The sequence below is a fragment of the Podarcis cretensis genome (assembly GCF_951804945.1).
Source record: "Podarcis cretensis genome assembly, chromosome: 1".
Lineage (NCBI taxonomy): Eukaryota > Metazoa > Chordata > Lepidosauria > Squamata > Lacertidae > Podarcis > Podarcis cretensis.
The window spans coordinates 13,528,425-13,548,862 of record NC_137170.1 but is presented as its reverse complement, the minus strand read 5'-3'; the positions used below and the strand labels follow the sequence as shown (position 1 = coordinate 13,548,862).

Here is a 20,438-nt window from a genome sequence, read left to right as displayed (position 1 = left end):
GGTAAACTGCACTGAGCTAAATGGACCAGTGGTATTTACTTGTCATAAGGCAGCTTCCTAGACTCCTGGTTCTAAATCTGATAAGGAATCTTCCATGGCTATGCACAAAAGAAAGTACCGTATTTTTCGCTCTATAGGACGCACTTTTTCCCCACCAAAAATTAAGGGGAAATGTGTGTGCGTCCTATAGAGCGAATGCAGGCTCCTTGGCTTCAGCGATAGCAATGCGAAGCCTCTGAAGCGCAGAGGGAGTGCTCCCTCCGCGCTCCTTGGCTTCGCGTTGCTTTCGCTGAAGCCTGGAGAGCGAGAGGCGTTGGTGCATACTGACCCCTCTCGCTCTCCAGGCTTCAGGGATAGCCGCCTGAAGCCTTCGGAGCACAGCGCAAGTTCCTGCTGCGCTCCACTGGCTTCAGGTTCCTTTCACTGAAGCCAGGAGAGTCTTGCTCTCCCGGCTTCAGCAAAAGGAACCCGAAGCCTCCAGAGCACAGCGGGAACTCGCACTGTGCTCCGAAGGCTTCAGGGATAGCCGCAAGACTCTCCTGGATTCAGCGAAAGGAACCCGAAGCCTCCAGAGCGCAGTGGGAACTCGCACTGTGCTCCGAAGGCTTCAGGGATAGCCGCAAGATTCTCCTGGATTCAGCGAAAGGAACCCGAAGCCTCCAGAGCGCAGCAGGAACTCGCGCTGTGCTCCAAAGGTTTCAGGGATAGCCGCAAGACTCTCCTGGATTCAGCGAAAGGAACCCGAAGCCTCCAGAGCGCAGCAGGAACTCGCGCTGTGCTCCGAAGGCTTCAGGGATAGCCGCAAGACTCTCCTGGCTTCAGCAGAGAGGGAGAGCTGTGCAGCGCCCCTTCAGCCAAGCGGGAGGAGAAATGGAAGGGGCTCCGTTTCTCCTGCCGCTTCGCTGAAGGGGCGCTGAGCAGAGAGGGGGAGAATTTTTTTTCTTGTTCTCCCCCTCTAAAAAAAGGTTCGTCCTATGGTTGTGAGCGTCCTATAGAGCGAAAAATATGGCACTTTTCCACACGATACAAACTGTGGAACTCGGGAACTGATCTATAATGAACTGAAAAAGGTACTTAGGTACACTTTTCCTAAGAAACCAGAGGCCTTTCTCCTGGGCATGGTCGGCCAATTGGTTGTAAAGAAGGATAGAACTTTTTTTATGTATGCTACAACAGCAGCAAGAATTCTTATAGCAAAGTACTGGAAGACACAAGACCTACCCACCGTGGAAGAGTGGCAGATGAAAGTGATTGACTACATGGGCCTGGCAGAGATGACGAGCAGAATCCGAGACCAGGGAAGAGCAACGGCGGAAGAAGATTGGAAAAAATTTAAAGACTATTTAAAGAAATATTCCAAAATTAGTGAATGCTAGATTGATGTTGAATAAGAAAAATAGGGGTTAACAGCGATAATGATTAAGTGGAAGAAAATGAATGTTTTTATAATAAATCTGAAAGTAAGGGAGGGATTTGTTAATTAATTAATTTGACATGAGAATGCAGAAAGGGGAGGTACGAGGAAGTCGGGAGAGTAAGAAATATGAAATTAAGAGCAGGAAATTATACATGTTGCATTTTATTGTTTTTTTGTTGTTTTGTTTTATTTGTTAAAAAATATATATGGAAAATTGAATAAAAATTATTTTAAAAAAACAAACAAACTGTGGAACTCACGGCTGCAGGAGGCAGTGATTGACACCAACTTGAATGTCTTTAAAAGAGGACTGGGCAAATTCATGAAGGAGAGGGTGATCAATGGCTACTAGCCACAATCATAGAATGGTCGTTGGAAGGGACCCTGAGGATCATCTAGTCCAACCCTCTGCAATGCAGGTGTCTCATACGGGGATCGAACCTGCAACTTTGGCAATATCAGCACCATGCTCTAACTAGCTAAGCTATCCACTCTCAGAGGCAGCATTTCTCTAAAAACCAGTTGCTTGGAATCACAGATGGGGAGAGGGCTGTTGCCCTAAGGTCTTGTTTTCAGGCTTTGTACCAATTAATTTTTTTCCTCCCCCAGATCTCCTCACCAGCCAACGGTTGCCTGTTTTCTGTCAGTTGATCCTGAAAGTTGGAAACTTCTTGAACTACGTAAGTGATAGTTTAAAACATGCACTTTAGAAGTGGCCTTAGTCTTTCTCTTCCTTTCCCTGCAGTTTAGGGATGGGAAAGAAATTTGTTTCAGTTCAGTTTTAAAGGCAAACCTACAGAGATTTGTACTTCTGCAAACCAAAACATAGTTAGCCCTCAAAATTCGCACTCCTCTGAATTTTGCTATGCAGTTCTTCAGTTGGGTAATGTTCACAGAAAAGGCACACCCTAGGCCAAAGTGTGTGTAAAAATTCGTTATTAATAATATTTAAAATGATAACATACAAAAAAAACCCATTCTATCTGGGGAAATCGTTTGCAAAAAACAAAACAAAACATGTACCATATTGGCCTGAATATAAGCCTCAGTTTTTCCCCAAATTCCGACCATGAAAAGTTAAGGTGCGGATTATATTCGCGACCTTACAGTATGCAGCCAGGAGTGCAGGGCAAACAGCGCCACGAGTGCAGCAAAGCACCGTCCATCTTACGCATAGTCCCCCGTCCTCTCCCCCAAGGTCTGGAAGGGAGAGAGCGAGGAAGGGGAAAGGCTGCCAAAACACAGCACAGCTAAACGCCCCCCACCCAAGTATGCAGTCAGGAGCAGCGAGGAATGGAGCACCTTATATTTGGGTATTTTTTCTTCTTTTTTTCTTTCCCCCCCCCTCCAATTTTAAAGGTGCAGCTTATATTCAGGTGCGGCTTATATTCGGGCCAACACGGTATTTTAGGCAATTTTTCCGTGAGTTTTTTATTTAAGAAACGCACAAACTGATGCAGAAATTTGGTGAATGGAACATAAAGATTGGAAAAATGAGAAACTGGCAGAAACCGAAATGGGCAGATTCACCTGTCCCTATTGACCGTCGGAGACAGCATTTCTCTAAATGCCAGTTGCTAGCAATTCCTTGTGGGAAGAGTTCCAGAACCTGCTTGCAGACATCCCATAATCTGCTTAATGTGGGAACAGGATGCTTGTCTAGATGGGCCTTTTGCTTGAATCAGCAAGGCTCTTCTTATGGTCTCTTTTGGTGTGTTTTTCTTTTTTCCGCAGGGAAGTCACACGGGAGATGCCGACGGCTTTAAAATTGGCACTTTGCTCAAGCTAACAGAAACTAAAGCAAACCAGACTCGCATTACGCTGCTCCACCATATTTTGGAGGTATTTCCTGAAATTTCGTGGGTTTTATGTAATTTTATGTTGTGTGAACCGCCCTGAGATCTGCGGACAAAAGGCAATATACAAATTTAAATAATGATGATGATGATGATGATAAATGTTTTCTTTTTTTCCTTAGGAAGTAGAAAAAAATCACACAGACTTGCTGCAGCTTCCCAAAGACATTGAATATGTTTCAAAGGCAGCAGGGTAGGAACACATTGTGTGTGTGCATGCATGCATGTGGGCGGGTGTGTTTTAAAAAATGTAAAATTGTTGCCAAGGAAAAAATGAGACTGTCAGGGCTTTGGTCTTTGAATGTCATACTTCAGAGCTGGAGTGGGGAACTTGCAACCCCCTACAGATGTTGTTGAACTGCCAGGTCACGTCAGCCCCAGACAGCATAGCCAATTGTCAAGGGTGATGGAGACTGTAGTCCAAAATTTGGCTAGAGGTCCCCTGTTCCTGTTTCCAAATGTACTGTAGTGAACTTCCTCATAGTTTTTAATCCTCTGCCCCTACAGTTGCCTGACCCTGATCTCTGGAAAGAGCTTTTATGTAAAATTGGCAAGGGCCTTCATGTACAACTTGTTGGTGCTGGGTTTCTTTATTTTCAATTATTTTGCTTTTAATTTTTTTTTTAAAAAAATTACTGTATGGTTTCATGTTTTTGCATAGTAAACCGCTGTGATATATTTCTGTTATATAGATAGACACACACACACACACACACACACTATATTTTGCCTTGGGATTTTGGGGTGCAAATATCTCCTATCAATAAATAAACTTCCAATGGGAATTTTATCCCACATAACTCCTAGTTCCTACCCAGGATTAGCAGATCCAGACCCCAGAACTTGTGGCCTGTTCCTTTTCAGGATCAACCTTGATGTGATACATTCTGAATCCAGTTCCAATCTGAAAAAGCTGCAGGTTCTTGAACAGAAATTGTCGTCATCAACGGAAGACATGAGAGCCCAGTATGGAAAAGCCATCCAGGTAGGTCTGCAACAGGCTCACTGCGCTTAGAGGCCTCCGCCATTTTGCCAGGGCAGTCTGCTGCTGTGTTTGTTGGTTTGTTTTTTAAATTCTGACCTAAATCCAATGTCTTTCAGGAGAGCATCAGCGCTAACAAGAAGTTGGAGGCCGAGTTCGAAGTCATTGAAACGAAGAAAGTAAAGCTTGCCAACTACCTCTGCGAGGACCCAAACAAGTTGTCTTTGGAAGATATGTTTAACACCATGAAAACTTTCCGGGATCTCTACATCAAAGCGTTAAAGGTTTGAATTTGAGAATGAAATAGTGGGATCCTAAATACTGTAAGGAATAGGAGATAAGGTGGGGAATCTGTTTGTGAACTGCAACATCAGCATCAGCATCATCATTTAGCATGTAGGATTACAATATGTACAGAAAATGAAGCGCAGGAAAAATCAGATAATGCTTCTGGCAGTGGAGATAGAATTTAGCCCTCGTGGTTAGTAGCTGCTGTGGCAGCCTGATAATAAAGCAAACCTTTGTTTTCGTGTTTTTGTTTTTTTAGAAAAAAGAAGTAGGGCTTGTTTTTCTAAGGCAAAGCTCTACCCAAGTGGTATCAGAGGAAAATGATTTAAAGTTACCGTAATCATTATTATAGACAGATAAAAGAGATTTACTCTACCTGATTATTTTGTGGATATGTTGTAATAATATATAAAAGTCTCAGCAGAAATTAGTACTTGTACAACCAATGTGCAGGGAGAGGAGATGAAGTATTGTAACATAATTACGTTGAATTTAATTGAATATTGAAATGAAAATTGGGAAATCTAATGTATTTGTATTGGGACGCAGGTGGCGCTGTGGGTTAAAGCCTCAGCGCCTAGGGCTTGCCGATCGAAAGGTCGGCGGTTCGAATCCCTGCGGCGGGGTGCGCTCCCGCTGCTCGGTCCCAGCGCCTGCCAACCTAGCAGTTCGAAAGCACCTCCGGGTGCAAGTAGATAAATAGGGACCGCTTACCAGCGGGAAGGTAAACGGCGTTTCCGTGTGCGGCTCTGGCTCGCCAGAGCAGTGATGTCACGCTGGCCACGTGACCCGGAAGTGTCTCCGGACAGCGCTGGCCCCTGGCCTCTTAAGTGAGATGGGCGCACAACCCCAGAGTCTGTCAAGACTGGCCCGTACGGGCAGGGGTACCTTTACCTTTGCCTTTAATGTATTTGGAGCAACAATGGAAGGATGGAAAAAGAAGGAACATCAGGGGGGTGGGAAGTCAGTTTTTAAGTTTGTATTAAATTTGTATTAATTTGGTGGCAATTTGTTTTTGTTTTTTTAAAGGAAAATCAATAAAAATAATTTGCAAATAAAACTAAAGCAAACCTTTGATATGCCCTTTACATGCCAGTGTCTCCTACCCACAGGAGAACAAGGACCGAAAGGAGCAAGCGGCAAGAGCTGAGAAACGGAAGAAGCAGCTGGAGGAAGAAGAGGCGAAGAGGCAGAAAGGAGAAAATGGAAAGATCAGTGAGTAGCTCAATGGGCTTGTTGACGTAATGCAGTAGGTATTTGAGCAAGAGTGCTCTTGGTCATGGAAGTTCTGCTCAGTGCCTTGCTGTCTTCCCAGGTGATTTTTACAAACATGGATCAGGAAAATCTGTTCCAGTACTCACTAGTGCAGTGGTTTCTCAGACTTTTTTTTTCTTTGGGCCACACTTTCAGAATTAAAATTTGCTTGTGCCACACTCATTATTTTTATTATTGATAACAAATGCATTGGAAAACAAAAAGAAACAACTCCTAGCAGTGCTTTGTTTATAAGAGTATCACTTGTTGCTCTTGCTCTCGTTTTGAAAAGATTGTTGTTGTTAGTCATTTAGTCGTGTCCGACTCTTCGTGACCCCATGGACCAGAGCACGCCAGGCACTCCTGTCTTCCACTGCCTCCCGCAGCTTGGTCAAACTCATGCTGGTAGCTTCGAGAACACTGTCCAACCATCTCATCCTCTGTCGTCCCTTCTCCTTGTGCCCTCCATCTTTCCCAACATCAGGGTCTTTTCCAGGGAGTCTTCTCTTCTCATGAGGTGGCCAAAGTATTGGAGTCTCAGCTTCAGGATCTGTCCTTCCAATGAGCACTCAGGGCTGATTTCCTTCAGAATGGATAGGTTTGATCTTCTTGCAGTCCACGGGACTCTCAAGAGTCTCTTCCAGCACCACAATTCAAAAGCATCAATTATGCCTTCTTTATGGGCAGCCTTCTTTATGGTCCAGCTCTCACTTCCATACATCACTACTGGGAAAACCATAACTATACGGACCTTTGTTGGCAAGGTGATGTCTCTGCTTTGAAAAGATATCCAACCATATTCTGCAAAAAATAATAATAATAATGTATACTGTACTGTACATACATACTGTAATGTATACTGTATACTGTACTATACTGTACTACACTAAAATGTTAAAATGTTTCTTTGAAGCTTCCCACCACACCCTTTGAGAACCACTGCTTCTAGTGCAACACAATATGGTGGATTCAGTTGCCACAAAAAATGGCAAACTCCAAAAGTTTTTCGGAAGACAATTGACAAAGATTAGACTCCAGCAAAGCCAAAGCCAACTTTAGCTTTCTAACATGGAATATTGCAGGCTGGCCTAAAAAGGGAGCTGACCCGTCCTTTGTTAAATTCATCCAAGATTATGACATTGTATTTTTACAGGAAACCTGGAGTACAAGTGAAATAGATGTTAATGGCTTTTTCTCGTTCTGTTTCTCAGGATACCAATGTGATGGATTTTGGGATCATGTAGCCATACTGCTAGGGAAAGAATAATGGTGTACCCTGCCAGTGGGCAGCACACTGCATGGAAGGAAATTAAGCAAAAAGTTTCAATTAAACTACAGTGGTACCTCGGTTCTCAAACGTCTCCGTTGACGAACATTTCGGAACCCAAACACTGAAAACCCAGAAGTAAATGCTTCTGTTTTCAAACGTGCCTCAGAAGTCGAACAGCTTCCACTGCGTGTTTTTCAATTTTCTCAGCTGAATTTGCAGGCAGCCCTTTGCGCCTCGGTTTTTGAATGCTTTGGAACTTGAATGGTCTTCCATAACGGATTATGTTCAAGAACCGAGGTGCCACTGTATTCTTCTTGCTCTCCAGATGTTTTAGGCAACAACAATTAATAGCATTATCCTCTTCGATTTTGTCTAATCCTTTCTTAAAACCATCCAAGATGGCAGCCATCACTACATCTCGTGGGAGCTTAAATAGAAGTACCTTCTTTTACAAATTCAGAAGCCCCAGCATGTCAGCAGCCCATCACACTGATTGTCCAGCTAACTCTCTCCTCTATTTCCAACTACAGTTAAGAAAGGGGCTGTGAAGCAAGATGAAGTGTGTGTTATCGATGCTTTGCTGGCTGACATCAGGAAGGGGTTCCAGCTGCGGAAAACAGCCAGGAACAAAGCCGATACAGACACGCCCACAAAAACATCACCCAGTCAACCGCAGAAAGGGAAAGAAAATGGTAAGAAGAGGAAATCTAAAAGTCGTAGTAGTACAGTCGCATCTTGGTTTTCGAACAGCCTAGTTCTCGGACGTTTTGGCTCCTGAACGCTGCAAACCCGGAAGTGACTGTTCCGGTTTGCAAACTATTTTTGGAAGCCGAACGTCCAACAGGGCTTCCATGGCTTCCAATTGGCTGCAGCCAATCGGAAACCGCGATTTTGCGAACATTTTGGAAGTTGAATGGACTTCTGGAAAGGATTCCGTTCGATTTCCAAGGTATGACTGTAGTAGCAATTTTGCTGTTTCTGCTGCTGCTGCTTCTGTTGTGATAACTAACATGTTATTCCCCACCCTTTACCCTGATATCCCAGGGCAAGATCAAATAAAACATTAAAACCGTGTGCTGCTCTAGTTCGCCAGAAGCTGCTTTGTCATGCTGGACACATGACCCGGAAGCTGTACGCCGGCTCCCTCGGCCAATAAAGCGAGATGAGCACCGCAACCCCAGAGTCGGTCACGACTGGACCTAATGGTCACGGTCCCTTTACCTTTACCTTTAAGAAAGAGAGGGAGAGAAACCAGAAAGTCTTGTTGGGGGCTGGCGCTAGGGAAACTCAGGAACAGCCTGAACGTTTGCCCGACAGCGTGTTTTTTTCTCATTCACAAAAAACCCTCAGAGATGGATCTGATCCTTGTGTATTTTGTCAATTTTTTTCAGGCCAAAGTGTCCAGCCTGCCAAAGACCCAGCGAAGGAGGAAGGGGGAAAGGATGTGGTTGCGCAAACTAAGCTCCAGAATCAAGTAGAAAAAACAGCTTCGGATGTCGTAACCCCAGTTAAGACACAGGAGGCTGTCGCTGACCCCGTGGCTTCTGACAAGCCCGTTCCCAGAGTGGGGAGTGGGAGATGTTCTCCAACCCGGCCTGAGACGAATTCTTTGAATTCGTTTCCACTGGAGGGAGGCGGAAAATCAGGAAATGGCACAAACATGCAAGAGAGGGCCGTCCCTTGTAGCGCCCAGGACAACGTGGACTTCCATGACTTGGTGTTGTCCCAGTCGACCTCCTTCATCAAGTTTGGGAGCAGCACCTCAGGCCTTGGAAGCGAAACTATTTCATTACGGTCTGAAGACCCAGCTGGCGGAACAGAACTGGTTTGTTCGCAGAACGGCTTAAATCCGAATGACCAGGTGAGCGGCGCCGTCAGGAAAAGCGGCAGAAAGGAGGAAGATCCTGGACATACCACAGAGCTACTAACCCCGGAGGCGCCGAAAGAAGCGATCAAGGAAAACAAAGAACCTTCTATAGACTCTCTGGTGGACATCTCTCAGGAGAAGTCCTTCTTGGAGGAGCCGGTGACAGATTCTTCCTGCTCTGCGGCGGTCCCTCCGGAGCAAGCCCTTGCCGACAAGGAGGGCCAAAGGGGCTCCTCAAAGCGAAAGAAGAAGAAAAGGCACAGCAAGAGCAACTCAAGTAAGCCCTTTTTGAATTGTAATTGCTGGAGGTCAAGACTGAGCCGAACTTAGCTAGCTTGCTCATGGGCTTCATTCAGGCAGACCTGCCCTCTCTCTTTTGGAGATTTTCAGGGATGGGTAAAAAGGGCAAAGCGTTCATCCCCTTTGGGAATGGCAGCCACACTCCCAACTTCTGCCTGGCACATTTATTTATTTATTTATTTATTTATTTATTTATTTATTTCGTTTTTGTGCCGCCCGTTATCCATAGATCTCAGGGCGGTTCGCAACTTCAAGATAAAAAACCATGGGCAGCAAGGACTGGCATTAGTCTGAGGTAGCTTCAGATGTCGCCATCGCATAGCCAAATCCGATTGGCTACGTAATGTCCTTGCGAAGTCAACTCCGACCGAGGGCGACGCTTCTGTTCCCTTACTCTGATTTGACTTTGTGACACAGCCAATGAGATGTGGCCGCCTGGTGATGTTTGTAGCCAGCTCCGAGGGTTCTGTCTGCCCTCCCTCTGGCATCTTGAGGGTAAAAAAGAAAAAAACAACAACAGGTTCACACTGGTCCAGTAAATAAGTGGTGAGAAATCTGAATGCTTGTGAGAACATCTTCCCATCTCCACCAAATCCCGTTTCGAAACAGAATATCTGAGAATTGTTGGCTAAGTGTTATTGGAGGTATACTTTTATATAATGGACAGGAAGCTGAAGCTTATTTACAGTGGTACCTAGGTTCTCAAACTTAATCTGTTCCAGGAGTCCATTTGACTCCCAAAACAGTTCAAAAACCAAGGCGCGGCTTCCGATTGGCTGCAGGAGCTTCCTGCACTCAATCGGAAGCCACGTCAAACGTTCGGCTTCTGAAAAACGTTCAGAAACCAGAAGCCTCACTTCCGGGTTTGCAGTGTTTGGGAGCTGATTTGTTCTAGAGCCAAGCCATTTGAGTACCAAGGTACCACTGTATACCTAAATTTGATTATTTCTACCCACCCCCATCTAATCTACCAATTAGATGCCCATGGGAAGCCCACAAACAGTGCAACAGCACTCTCCTTGGTTGTGATTCCCAGCAACTCATACTCAGTGTCATTCTGCTTCTGCCAATGGATGCAGATCATAACTATTGCAGCTGGTAGGCATTGACAATAGTTATTGAACCTCCAAGAGAATAATTACAATGTCCTGCAGCTGGACTTCTGCATTTTCATTCCTTGCAAATGCACACATCCATCCTACAAAAAAGAAAAGAAAAGATGGATGTCTGCCTTTCTGCTTCAGAGCTCTTGCTTAACTTGTATGCAAGCGCCATCAGTTAATTAATTACAACTGATCAACTAAAGCTCCCGAGGTAAACCGGCTAAGACGTCTTTAATCAAGCGACTTCTTTGTGACATCCCGCTGACTTTCGGCCCGAACGGCCATGTTGTTAACAGTTTTGGTATTGCTAATCACCTGGCTACATTCAGCGTCTCTCTTTTATTTGAAAGCAGTGGTTGACACTGATTTAAAAGCGATGGTTGATACTGGAGATAATAAAGCAAAAAGAGGTTGTGAGTTGCAGTGAGGTATGTAAACCACCGGGGGCAGCTTCTCTGTGTGAACTAACCGTCGCGTTTGGGACTTCCCATGCCTAATGATCATTGCCACGTAAAGCTGTGCTTCTGCATCTGTAATGGCTAATTATATGCGCTATATTCTTTTCGTGTGTGTAATTTTGCCATCCGGGTCCAATCTCTGTAGCTACTGGAGTCACTACCAAGACTCCTAGTTGCTCAGGATTGGGTCCAAGGTCTTACCTTTTTTTGTGTCAAGCCAATCATCGTTTCCTCACAGGAAAATTTTCGTCTCCTGTTGAATTGTTTAATGTTGTCAGGCGTGTGGGGATTACGGGTGTCCTTTTCGTCTTGATTTCTGTTTTCCATACCTTAAAATCCTGTAAAAATGCAATTTCAGTTATATTCTCCTTCTTTGCAACAGTAGAATGAAACTGAAGCTTTCCCACAGCCATCCATTGAACTTCATGGCAAAATAGAGATTTCAGTGAAGATTTCAGCCCAAACCGTTCTGCGCACTGGGCCCATTCCGTTGTTGAAACACTCTAGTAATATAACTCTAGTAATATAGGGACACGGGTGGCGCTGTGGTCTCAACCACTGAGCCTCTTGGACTTGCCGATCCAAAGGTTGGCGGTTCGAATCCCTGCAACAGAGTGAGCTCCCGTTGCTGTGTCCCAGTTCCTGCCAACCTAGCAGTTCAAAAGCACACCAAGTAGATAAATAGGTACCACTCCGGCGGGAAAGTGAACGGTGTTTCCATGTGCTCTGGTTTCCGTCGCAGTGTTCCATTGCACCAAAAGCGGTTTAGTCCTGCTGGCCACATGACCCAGAAAGCTGTCTGTGGACAAACTCTGGCTCCCTCAGCCTAAAAGCGAGATGAGCGCCACAACCCCATAGTCCTTAACCATCCAGGGGTCCTTCACCTTTAATAATATAACTTTTATTGTTTGCACAGTGCTTTGGCAGGTTGAAACCACTTCTCATGTTTGCAGTCCTTACCACAACCCCTTAACTTGGGCCGATGTGGTTATCTCAAACTCAAGATTCCTAATTAAAAGCACACATTGGTCATTAGCCAGTAGAGAAGGTAGGAAGAAAACAGAACACATAAAACACAATAGGATATATACATTAAGTACAATATTAGACGTATGGGTGAATCAAAACAAAACAGTCCTTACCCACAGGTTTACAAGTTGTTTTTGAGGAGCAACTTCATGGGCCACCTGCTCTGCCTTCTTAGGGTTGCATTTAAACCGGTCTTTAAAATAGAGGACTGTCCTCTGTGAAAGACGACACATGGCCACCCTATTCCAGACAGCAGGGTCACAGTGCACAGACAGGCGTATCCAGTGCTTTTTTCTTTAAAAAATATATATATATGTTTAGTGGTACTCTCATTTTGACTCAAGAAAATCATCATTTTATAGTTCAAGCTAGGAAAAATAAATACAGTACAGACGTACCTTGGAAGTTGAATGGAATCCGTTCCAGAAGTCCGTTCAATTTTCAAAACGTTCAGCAACTAAAGTGCGGCTTCTGATTGGCTGCAGGAAGCTCCTGTAGCCGATCGGACGCCGCGGAAGCCCCATCGGAAGTTCGGGTTCCAAAAATAGTTTGCAAACCGGAACAGTCACTTCCAGGTTTGCGGCGTTCGGGAGCCAAAACGTTTGAGAACTAGGCCGTTTGAAAACCAAGGATAAATGGACAAAAGTACAAAGATTCACAAAATGTTTAGGGGTATGCGTACCCCTGCGTCGCCCCCAGAAAAAAAGCACTGGGCGTATCTGTGAGTCACCAACCCACCACCACCAAAGACTCCTCTGTTCACTGGAGCTGTGACATAAATCTGGATCAAAGTCCTGATAATCTGATGGTGGGTTTGCGCTGTTGTTGGATATCCAAAGGACTCTTGAGTTCTTCCATTGCTCACTGAGACTCCACTCAGATTTTGCCTTCGGTGGTGTAAAGCAGGCGTTCCCCCCCATCTGTGGCCTTTTAGATGTTGCCGCACTCCAAGTCCCATCACTCCCAGCAAGCATGGTCTGTTGTCAGGCACAATGGATGTTGTAGTCCAACATGCCTGGAGGGTAGAAGTTTGGGGAGGACAAAGTGTCGAGAAGCAAGAAGAAGAATATCCTGAAATTGCATAGTTACTCCTCCTTTGCCTTCTGATTGCAAGCCACCATAACATAACCCAATGAATCAATGACATGTGATCTCTAAACGCCTTGTTACATGACCAGTCTGTTTGTTTTACCAGGCCTTCCATTCCCACACCCTTACCCAGCTAACTCTGTAAATACCCATCCTGGAAACGATATGGAACATCTCTCCCAAGAGATCCCAATAATTGTCCACAAATGGGCAGTCTTTTTCCATAAGAGCTCTTCGTTCAGTAAATATTCTATTCAGAGTTGCCTATTCTCAATCACACACCCCGCAAAAAAGGAAAATATTCCAATCGGTGCGTGAAGATGAACAAAAACCAAGAAGCTCAAGTACAGTTTTTAAAAGAAGTTATAAAATGTTCATCTTAATAGCTATGCTTGTCAATATAGCCTTTATACGCATAGCGACTTTGGTGAACATGCAAACTGTTTCTGTTGGAGGCTGTTGTAGACATTTTCATTCCACCCCTCCCAGTAATGCATTCACTTGAAAACACAAGTCAAGGCAAAAAATCATTTATCCGCAATATTTATAAACTGCTCCCTCTCCCCCACCATAGAACCAAAGTGGAACTCTCAAATTTCATTATCCCTTTCAGCTTGGGAGGTTTGTAGACTGCTAAAACTCTCGGCCAGGGGACGCAGGTGGCGCTGTGGGTTAAAGCCTCAGCGCCTAGGGCTTGCCGATCGAAAGGTCGGCGGTTCGAATCCCTGCGGCGGGGTGCGCTCCCGCTGCTCAGTCCCAGCGCCTGCCAACCTAGCAGTTCAAAAGCACCTCCGGGTGCAAGTAGATAAATAGGGACCGCTTACCAGCGGGAAGGTAAACGGCGTTTCCGTGTGCGGCTCTGGCTCTGGCCAGAGCAGCGATGTCACGCTGGCCACGTGACCCGGAAGTGTCTCCGGACAGCGCTGGCCCCTGGCCTCTTAAGTGAGATGGGCGCACAACCCCAGAGTCTGTCAAGACTGGCCCGTACGGGCAGGGGTACCTTTACCTTTACCTTTAAAACTCTCGGCCATCTCCCCAGGAAAAATATGGCACATGAAGCTGCAGCAGTGTTAGAGCTAAACAGTTTGCAGCACGGACAGAGATCATACATGATGCTCTAAATTAAGCAACCCCTTTGCTTCAAAATGACACTAAGGAAATTGATGTTTTCCTTTCCTTTACAGGTGGCGCAGCGAGACAGAAAAAATAAAAAGAAGCACATTCTTCAGTAACATATGCTATGGAAGGTAGCCATGGTAATGGGGGTAGAGGTGGGGTTGTTTTTTTTTTCTCCTAGGGTGACGGTGGGTATGTAATAGGTAGCACCCAGATGCAAGAGATTTCCAAACATATGTGCCTTATGCGACGTTCTAATTCTATACAAACTCCCTCCCGGTTTCATGCTGTTGCGACAGGCCTCTGGTCAGTGTCACACTGGATGAACCACTCTGGGTAACTCACAGATCGAAGATGTGGCCTAAATGGTGCCTCTAGAACCCAATGGCAGGGATAATTTAAGCCAACACTGTCAACTTCCTATTGGAAGTGCTTCCATTAAATGACTGTATAAATGGGTGCTGGCCATTGAAAGATATGCGGGACCAAGGTTGTGTTGTTGTTTGTTGTTTGTTACTGTTGTTACATGAAATGCAAATGCTCTGCTGTGTCTGTTCCTACAAAGACCCACGCTCCTGTTCCAACTGAAATAACAAATTTGGCAAATTTGGCCTCACCAGACTCAAGCAAGCAAGTTGTGCAGGAAGGCGAACAGGAAATCCCAAGATCTTTTTATCAAAGTTTACTCTTTCAAACTTGTAAACGTACCAAATAATACACAGTTCCCATCTTAGGTAATAGCACTGATATATGAGAACCCAACAGTCAGGAAGCTAAACAAGAACTTCATTGATGCTTAAGCAAGAACAGAACAGCAAAAGGAAGTGCCTGACTCCACTCAGATACAACTAGATCTAGTGCCACCTAGTGACTAAACTTTAGAATGACACTATCCATGCAGACCTATTCTGCATAAACTCCCAGCATTTATGCATCAAGCACATAATCTGCTGTGTCAATGATGAGCCATGGGCAGCTGCCACAGGTCAGCAGGGAGTTGAAGCCCAAGAATGCACAGAAACACTTTAGAGCCAGGAAGACCTTGTTGTTCAATCAGCTCAAACAGGAAACCATTTATAGCCCTTCTGTGCACAGCCTGGATGGGCAGGACCAGTCCAGAGTCTTAAGAATACTTTACTGCCAGGAATATACTCCAGTATGTGGCTTTGATAGCCTGCTTCCAACACGACAGCTGCACAGAGACATACTAGCTCCACCAAATCCCGACATAGTGTTCCATCTCCATGGACAATAAGTCCATCAATGGCTACTAGGCACAATGGCTATCTTCTGCCTCCACTGTTGCTGGGAATCACAAGCAGGGAGAGAGCTGTTCTCAAGGCCTGCTTGCGGGTTTCCCATCAGCGTCATGTTGGCCGCTGTGAGAGCAGGATCCTGGGCTTAGTCTGATCAGGCAAGGATCTTCTTAGGTTCCTATGTTCCAGTTACTTCAGACAAAAAGCCCAGTCTACGCAGGCCTCTGAATGAAGTGGTCAGGTTCTAAAGAGATAAAATGGGGCTGGCATGACGTCAGAACGAGGTGATGTTTTCGGATGCTGCCTTATGTATATTTTTTATTTTTAAAATCCCTGGCAGTAGAAAACTAGCACAGCTGGCTGGGCTAAATCTCCTTCCCCCTGGGGAGTGGCAGTTTTGAATGCAGGCTTGGATTATTATTATTATTTTTAAAAAGAGAGAAATCCCTGAAAGTCGGAAGCTAACACAACAGACCCGGCTAAAGCCCTTTTCTCTAGATAAGCTAGTTGCTATAAACTGAAGTCCGTTCAAAAGCTACGACCACCCCCTTCCTGCAGCCTGAAGTGGTAATAGTCGATTCTGCCTCACACAGGATGGATCTAAACTCATGGTTTATAAAGTTAAGGAAGGGTTTTCATAACACAGATGGACACATTGCATCCTACTTTTAACATTCGGACGCAGGTGGCGCTGTGGGTTAAAGCCTCAGCGCCTAGGACTTGCCGATTGAAAGGTCGGCGGTTCGAATCCCTGCGGCGGGGTGCGCTCCCGCTGCTCGGTCCCAGCGCCTGCCAACCTAGCAGTTCGAAAGCACCTCCGGGTGCAAGTAGATAAATAGGGACCGCTTACCAGCGGGAAGGTAAACAGCGTTTCCGTGTGCAGCTCTGGCTCGCCAGATGCAGCTTTGTCACGCTGGCCACGTGACCCGGAAGTGTCTCCGGACAGCGCTGGCCCCTGGCCTCTTAAGTGAGATGGGCGCACAACCCCAGAGTCTGTCAAGACTGGCCCGTACGGGCAGGAGTACCTTTACCTTTACCTATTAAAATGTGGCACAAGAGGGTTGGGGTTGTTCTTGTTTTTCACTGCCTGAACTCGAGGGATTCTGTACAGGCTATGTGGCTTTAATGAACTTAAAACCTTTTGGTGTTCACTAATTGGAACCTTACATAATCTATCCTAAGAAGTGATTTACGTCATTGTTTATTTCTGTTGGATATGTACATAGCTGCCCCCTTCTGTATATTTTACCCAGATGACATTGAAATATTACGTTGAAAGTATAGAAATAATTTTATATGCTGAGCTTAGTAACAATATTAATTGCACACATTCTTGTTAATGACTTACAAGAGGCTAGGCGCTCTGCTGAACTGAGATGGATGTCGTATAGTGGCTTATTTTGCCTAACACTGACTCGGAGGGCAGCCAGTTCTGACCATTTCTTTTTTGGTGATCACAGGATTTCATTTTGTCGAAAAGATCACGAGAATACTTAGGGCACCTTAAAACTGGTTGTGCATGTCATATTTTGAGATGGTTTTGTTTGCCAAGTCCTGTTATCTAGCCCTGACCTAGCCTTGGAACAGCTAGGCATTTATCTCCCTGTGGCTAACCACCTAGGCAAAACCCCAAAAAGTAGGTCAGGGCTTGATCTCTGCAAGGCATAGTGAGCAGAAAGGGACACATTTCAGCAAACAACAGAGCACCAGACCAAACTCATGGACCAAACAAATGCATAGACAATAGGGAGCTATGGGGCTGGATTGAGGGAAGACCGATGCTCAGTGGTAGACCATCTGTCTGGCATGCAGAGGTTTCTAGGTTCGTTCCCAGCCTCTCCAAGTAGAGTTGGGAGTGTCACCTGCCAGAGACCCCTGAAAAGCCACTGTCAGTCCAAGAAGACAATACTGAGCTAGATGGATGAATGGTCTGGTTCAATATAAGGTAGTGGGTTTCGCCGCTGCTGCTCTCCTCTAGGGTAACCAGATTCAAAGAGGGATGGACTCCTGTACCTTCAACTGAGTGGAACAGAGTGTAGCTGCAGTCAAACATCCCTGCGTTCCAGGTTGCACACTTCCTGTTTCTGTACAGTGTTACTGTCCCTCCACCAACCCAAGATGGAAGAAGCAGGAATTCAGTGGGACTTTGGTAGAAAGCCTTGGTTTTTTAAGGAAGAGGGCAGCCTTGTCCAACTCTGGATGGACTAATGATGATTTCACAACGTAACTTCTCCAACTCTGTGTATATGCCTACTTCCTGAGTGCAATAAACTGGCTTATATTAAATATACACCTCTAAGTCTGCCTCTTTTTTTAAGTGAAAAAAAGTTGCATGAGAATGATGGTTTGTTATATTTTAGGGTTCCCCAAAATGGAACCCAAAGTGGCACACACAAAAATGAAAATATGAAAAGTGCTAGAATGTGCAGAATTGCGATCTCCTGCCAACCCCTCCAGGTCCATCAAACACCACTCACAACGTGGCTTCTTCTCTTCATGGTTGGAGTCCTGCATCTTGGGAGTAAGGCCCATTTGCATTCAGAGCTACTTGCTTCCGAATTCGTGAGATTGAGATTTTTGCTTAAAGTGTGTCAAAACCCATGTGGCATTTGCAGAAATACTAAATTTAAAATGTGTACACTAGGAGAGAGACACAGGTGGCACTGTGGGTTAAACCACAGAGCCTAGGACTTGCTGATCAGAAGGTCGGCAGTTCGAATCCCTGCGACGGGGTGAGCTCCCATTGCTCGGTCCCTGCTCCTGCCAACTTAGCAGTTCGAAAGCACGTCAAAGTACAAGTAGAGTAATAGGTACCGCTCCGGCGGGAAGGTAAACGGCGTTTCCGTGCGCTGCTCTGGTTCACCAGAAGCAGCTTAGTCATGCTGGCCACATGAGCCAGAAGCTGTACGCCGGCTCCCTCGGCCAATAAAGCGAGATGAGCGCCGCAACCCCAGAGTCGTCCACGACTAGACCTAATGGTCAGGGGTCCCTTTACCTTTACATTAGGAAAGACGTACAATAAAGTGCCTAACCCACCCTCTATGCCAGTGACACAATGTTATTTTATTTATTTTTGTGATTATATCTGACCTTTTCCTCCAATGAGCAGAGGTTGGATTGCCATCTGTCATGGATGCGATGGTTGAGATTCCTGCGTTGCATGGGGTTGGGCTAGATGACCCTCAGGATCCCCTCCAACTCTACAATTCTATGATAAGGTGGCATGATAAGGATTCTTCCCCCTCTCCATATTAGCCTCACAACACCCCTTTGAGGTAGGTTAGGTTGAGAAGCAGTGACTGTCCCAAGGTGAGCTTCACGGCTGAGTGAAAGTTTGAACCCAGGTCTCCCACATCCTAGAACAGCGCTCTGATCACCACAACGCACTGGTTTGTTTTTTACACAGAATGTTTCCATGCTGCTGACTCAAACCACACACTAAGCAGTTTGTAAGTGAAACTGTAGATATATCACTGTTAGAAGCCAGAAAGCAAATTCTATACACACAGAGACACACACCTCAGAAGGTCTTCAGAGCGGCATCATGCAATATGATATCACATCACTTCTGGGAGGGTGCCAGAGATGTTAAAAAGCAGAGCAAAAACAAACAAACCCTCAGCCATCTCATAAATTTCAGGTAAGACTCAGCCCATGTCTTCAAGAAAAGGTCAGCCCATTCCTAGCTCATGGGCAGTGGAGTCAAGGGGGTTGCCTAGGCTGTAGGTGGCTCTCTGGAGGGTGTGGACCCCCACACTAACAACTGTATTTCTGGCCCTGGGTCAAAGAGGATGCCTGTCAGTATATACAGGTCCAACACTTAGGCCCTGGAGAGCAGGAAAATGATCTGAACAACGGGCAAGTTTGAGGCATCTTAGGTTCTAGAGCGTTCAACATAGCATCCATTCTCCTAGCGCAAAATTCAGCAATTCCAGGTGAATGTTCCTCTGCTGATCCAAAGTCTGCAACGTTTCGAGAGACATGCTCAATTTAATTGCGAAATCCATGGCTTTATCACACTACATTTTTTTGGTAAGCTTTTCGATTCAGCTCTCCTCCAACCACCACCTCATTTGTATCCATAATGTAGCTTCATTTATAAATCTCTGAATGAAGATTATGCAGCCTCTGGAGATTCAGGTGTTTAATTTAGTTCAGCTTTCCTCCCCTCCCCCCCCCCCCCCCGGCCGCTGCCACCGCCACAATTAACCAACAGGAGAACAAACATCTGAAAGAAAACCAGGCACTTATATATGAAGTATGTTATACAGATAATACAATTTGCCCAGCAGGTGGCTCCATCTTCCCTCGAGTGAGCAGCTGACGGTGGTTGTTTTTTTTCCCCGCAAGTCAACATAAATGGAGTTTTACTTATGTATGGATCAATTAATGCATTTACTGTATTTATAGCTCGCTTTCAAGACAGCATATGTGGTTCTTCCCCCTCCGCCCATTTTCTCCTCACAACAACCCTTTGAGGTAGGTCATGCTGAGAGACAGTGACTAGCCCCAAGGTCACCCCAGAGAAGCATCATGGCCAAGTGGGGATTTTGTGGGATGTAAAACTGCAGTCAAGTACAACATTCCTTCAGTCGACATGTTAGGGGATGTTTTGTACCACTCAGGAGAAGACTTCCTGTTTCCTGCTGAGCTGGGACAGACTTGAAGAGGGTGTGGTCTGTTGTACCAGCATGGAGGAGCACATGGCCTCCATGTTCTGATCAGTGTGTGTTCTCCATTTTGTATGTTGCTGTGTGTTTGGAGAAGTGACTGCTTAGTCACAGTCACTTGGGATTAACTTCTTTAAGGAATGTTGTTGTTGTTTAGTCGTTTAGTAGTGTCTGATTCTTCGTGACCCCATGGACCAGAGCACGCCAGGTCTTCCACTGCCTCCTGCAGTTTGGTCAAATTCATGCTAGTAGCTTCAGGAACACTGTCCAACCATCTCGTCCTCTGTCATCCCCTTCTCCTTGTGCCCTCCATCTTTCCCAACATCAGGGTCTTTTCCAGGAAGTCTTCTCTTCTCATGAGTTGGCCAAAGTATTGGAGCCTCAGCTTCACGATCTGTCCTTCCAGTGAGCACTCATTGCTGATTACCTTAAGAATGGATAGGTTTGATCTTCTTGCAGCCCATGGGACTCTCAGGAGTCTCC

At 45.5% G+C, this 20,438-nt stretch overlaps 1 protein-coding gene across 7 annotated transcripts in view; it reads left to right on the top strand.

Moving 5' to 3' along the window:
• The window catches only part of INF2 (inverted formin 2), a 70,134-nt gene extending 54,424 nt beyond the window's left edge, over nucleotides 1–15,710 (top strand). For 3 of the 7 annotated variants that reach the window (XR_013840667.1, XR_013840669.1, XR_013840670.1), the window contains 10 exons: nucleotides 2,027–2,097; nucleotides 3,152–3,259; nucleotides 3,396–3,466; nucleotides 4,138–4,258; nucleotides 4,375–4,539; nucleotides 5,656–5,758; nucleotides 7,598–7,759; nucleotides 8,459–9,211; nucleotides 10,688–13,572; nucleotides 13,953–15,710. Coding sequence is in view for 3 of the 7 variants with exons in the window: in XM_079983719.1 (XP_079839845.1) it covers nucleotides 2,027–2,097; nucleotides 3,152–3,259; nucleotides 3,396–3,466; nucleotides 4,138–4,258; nucleotides 4,375–4,539; nucleotides 5,656–5,758; nucleotides 7,598–7,759; nucleotides 8,459–9,211; nucleotides 10,688–10,764 (1,631 nt within the window). In the remaining 4 variants the exon portion in view is untranslated. The remainder of the gene's footprint in view (nucleotides 1–2,026; nucleotides 2,098–3,151; nucleotides 3,260–3,395; nucleotides 3,467–4,137; nucleotides 4,259–4,374; nucleotides 4,540–5,655; nucleotides 5,759–7,597; nucleotides 7,760–8,458; nucleotides 9,212–10,687; nucleotides 13,573–13,952) is intronic. The other 4 variants (XR_013840668.1, XM_079983719.1, XM_079983720.1 and 1 more) reach the window with 4 other exon arrangements.
• Nucleotides 15,711–20,438: the final 4,728 nt, after the last annotated feature.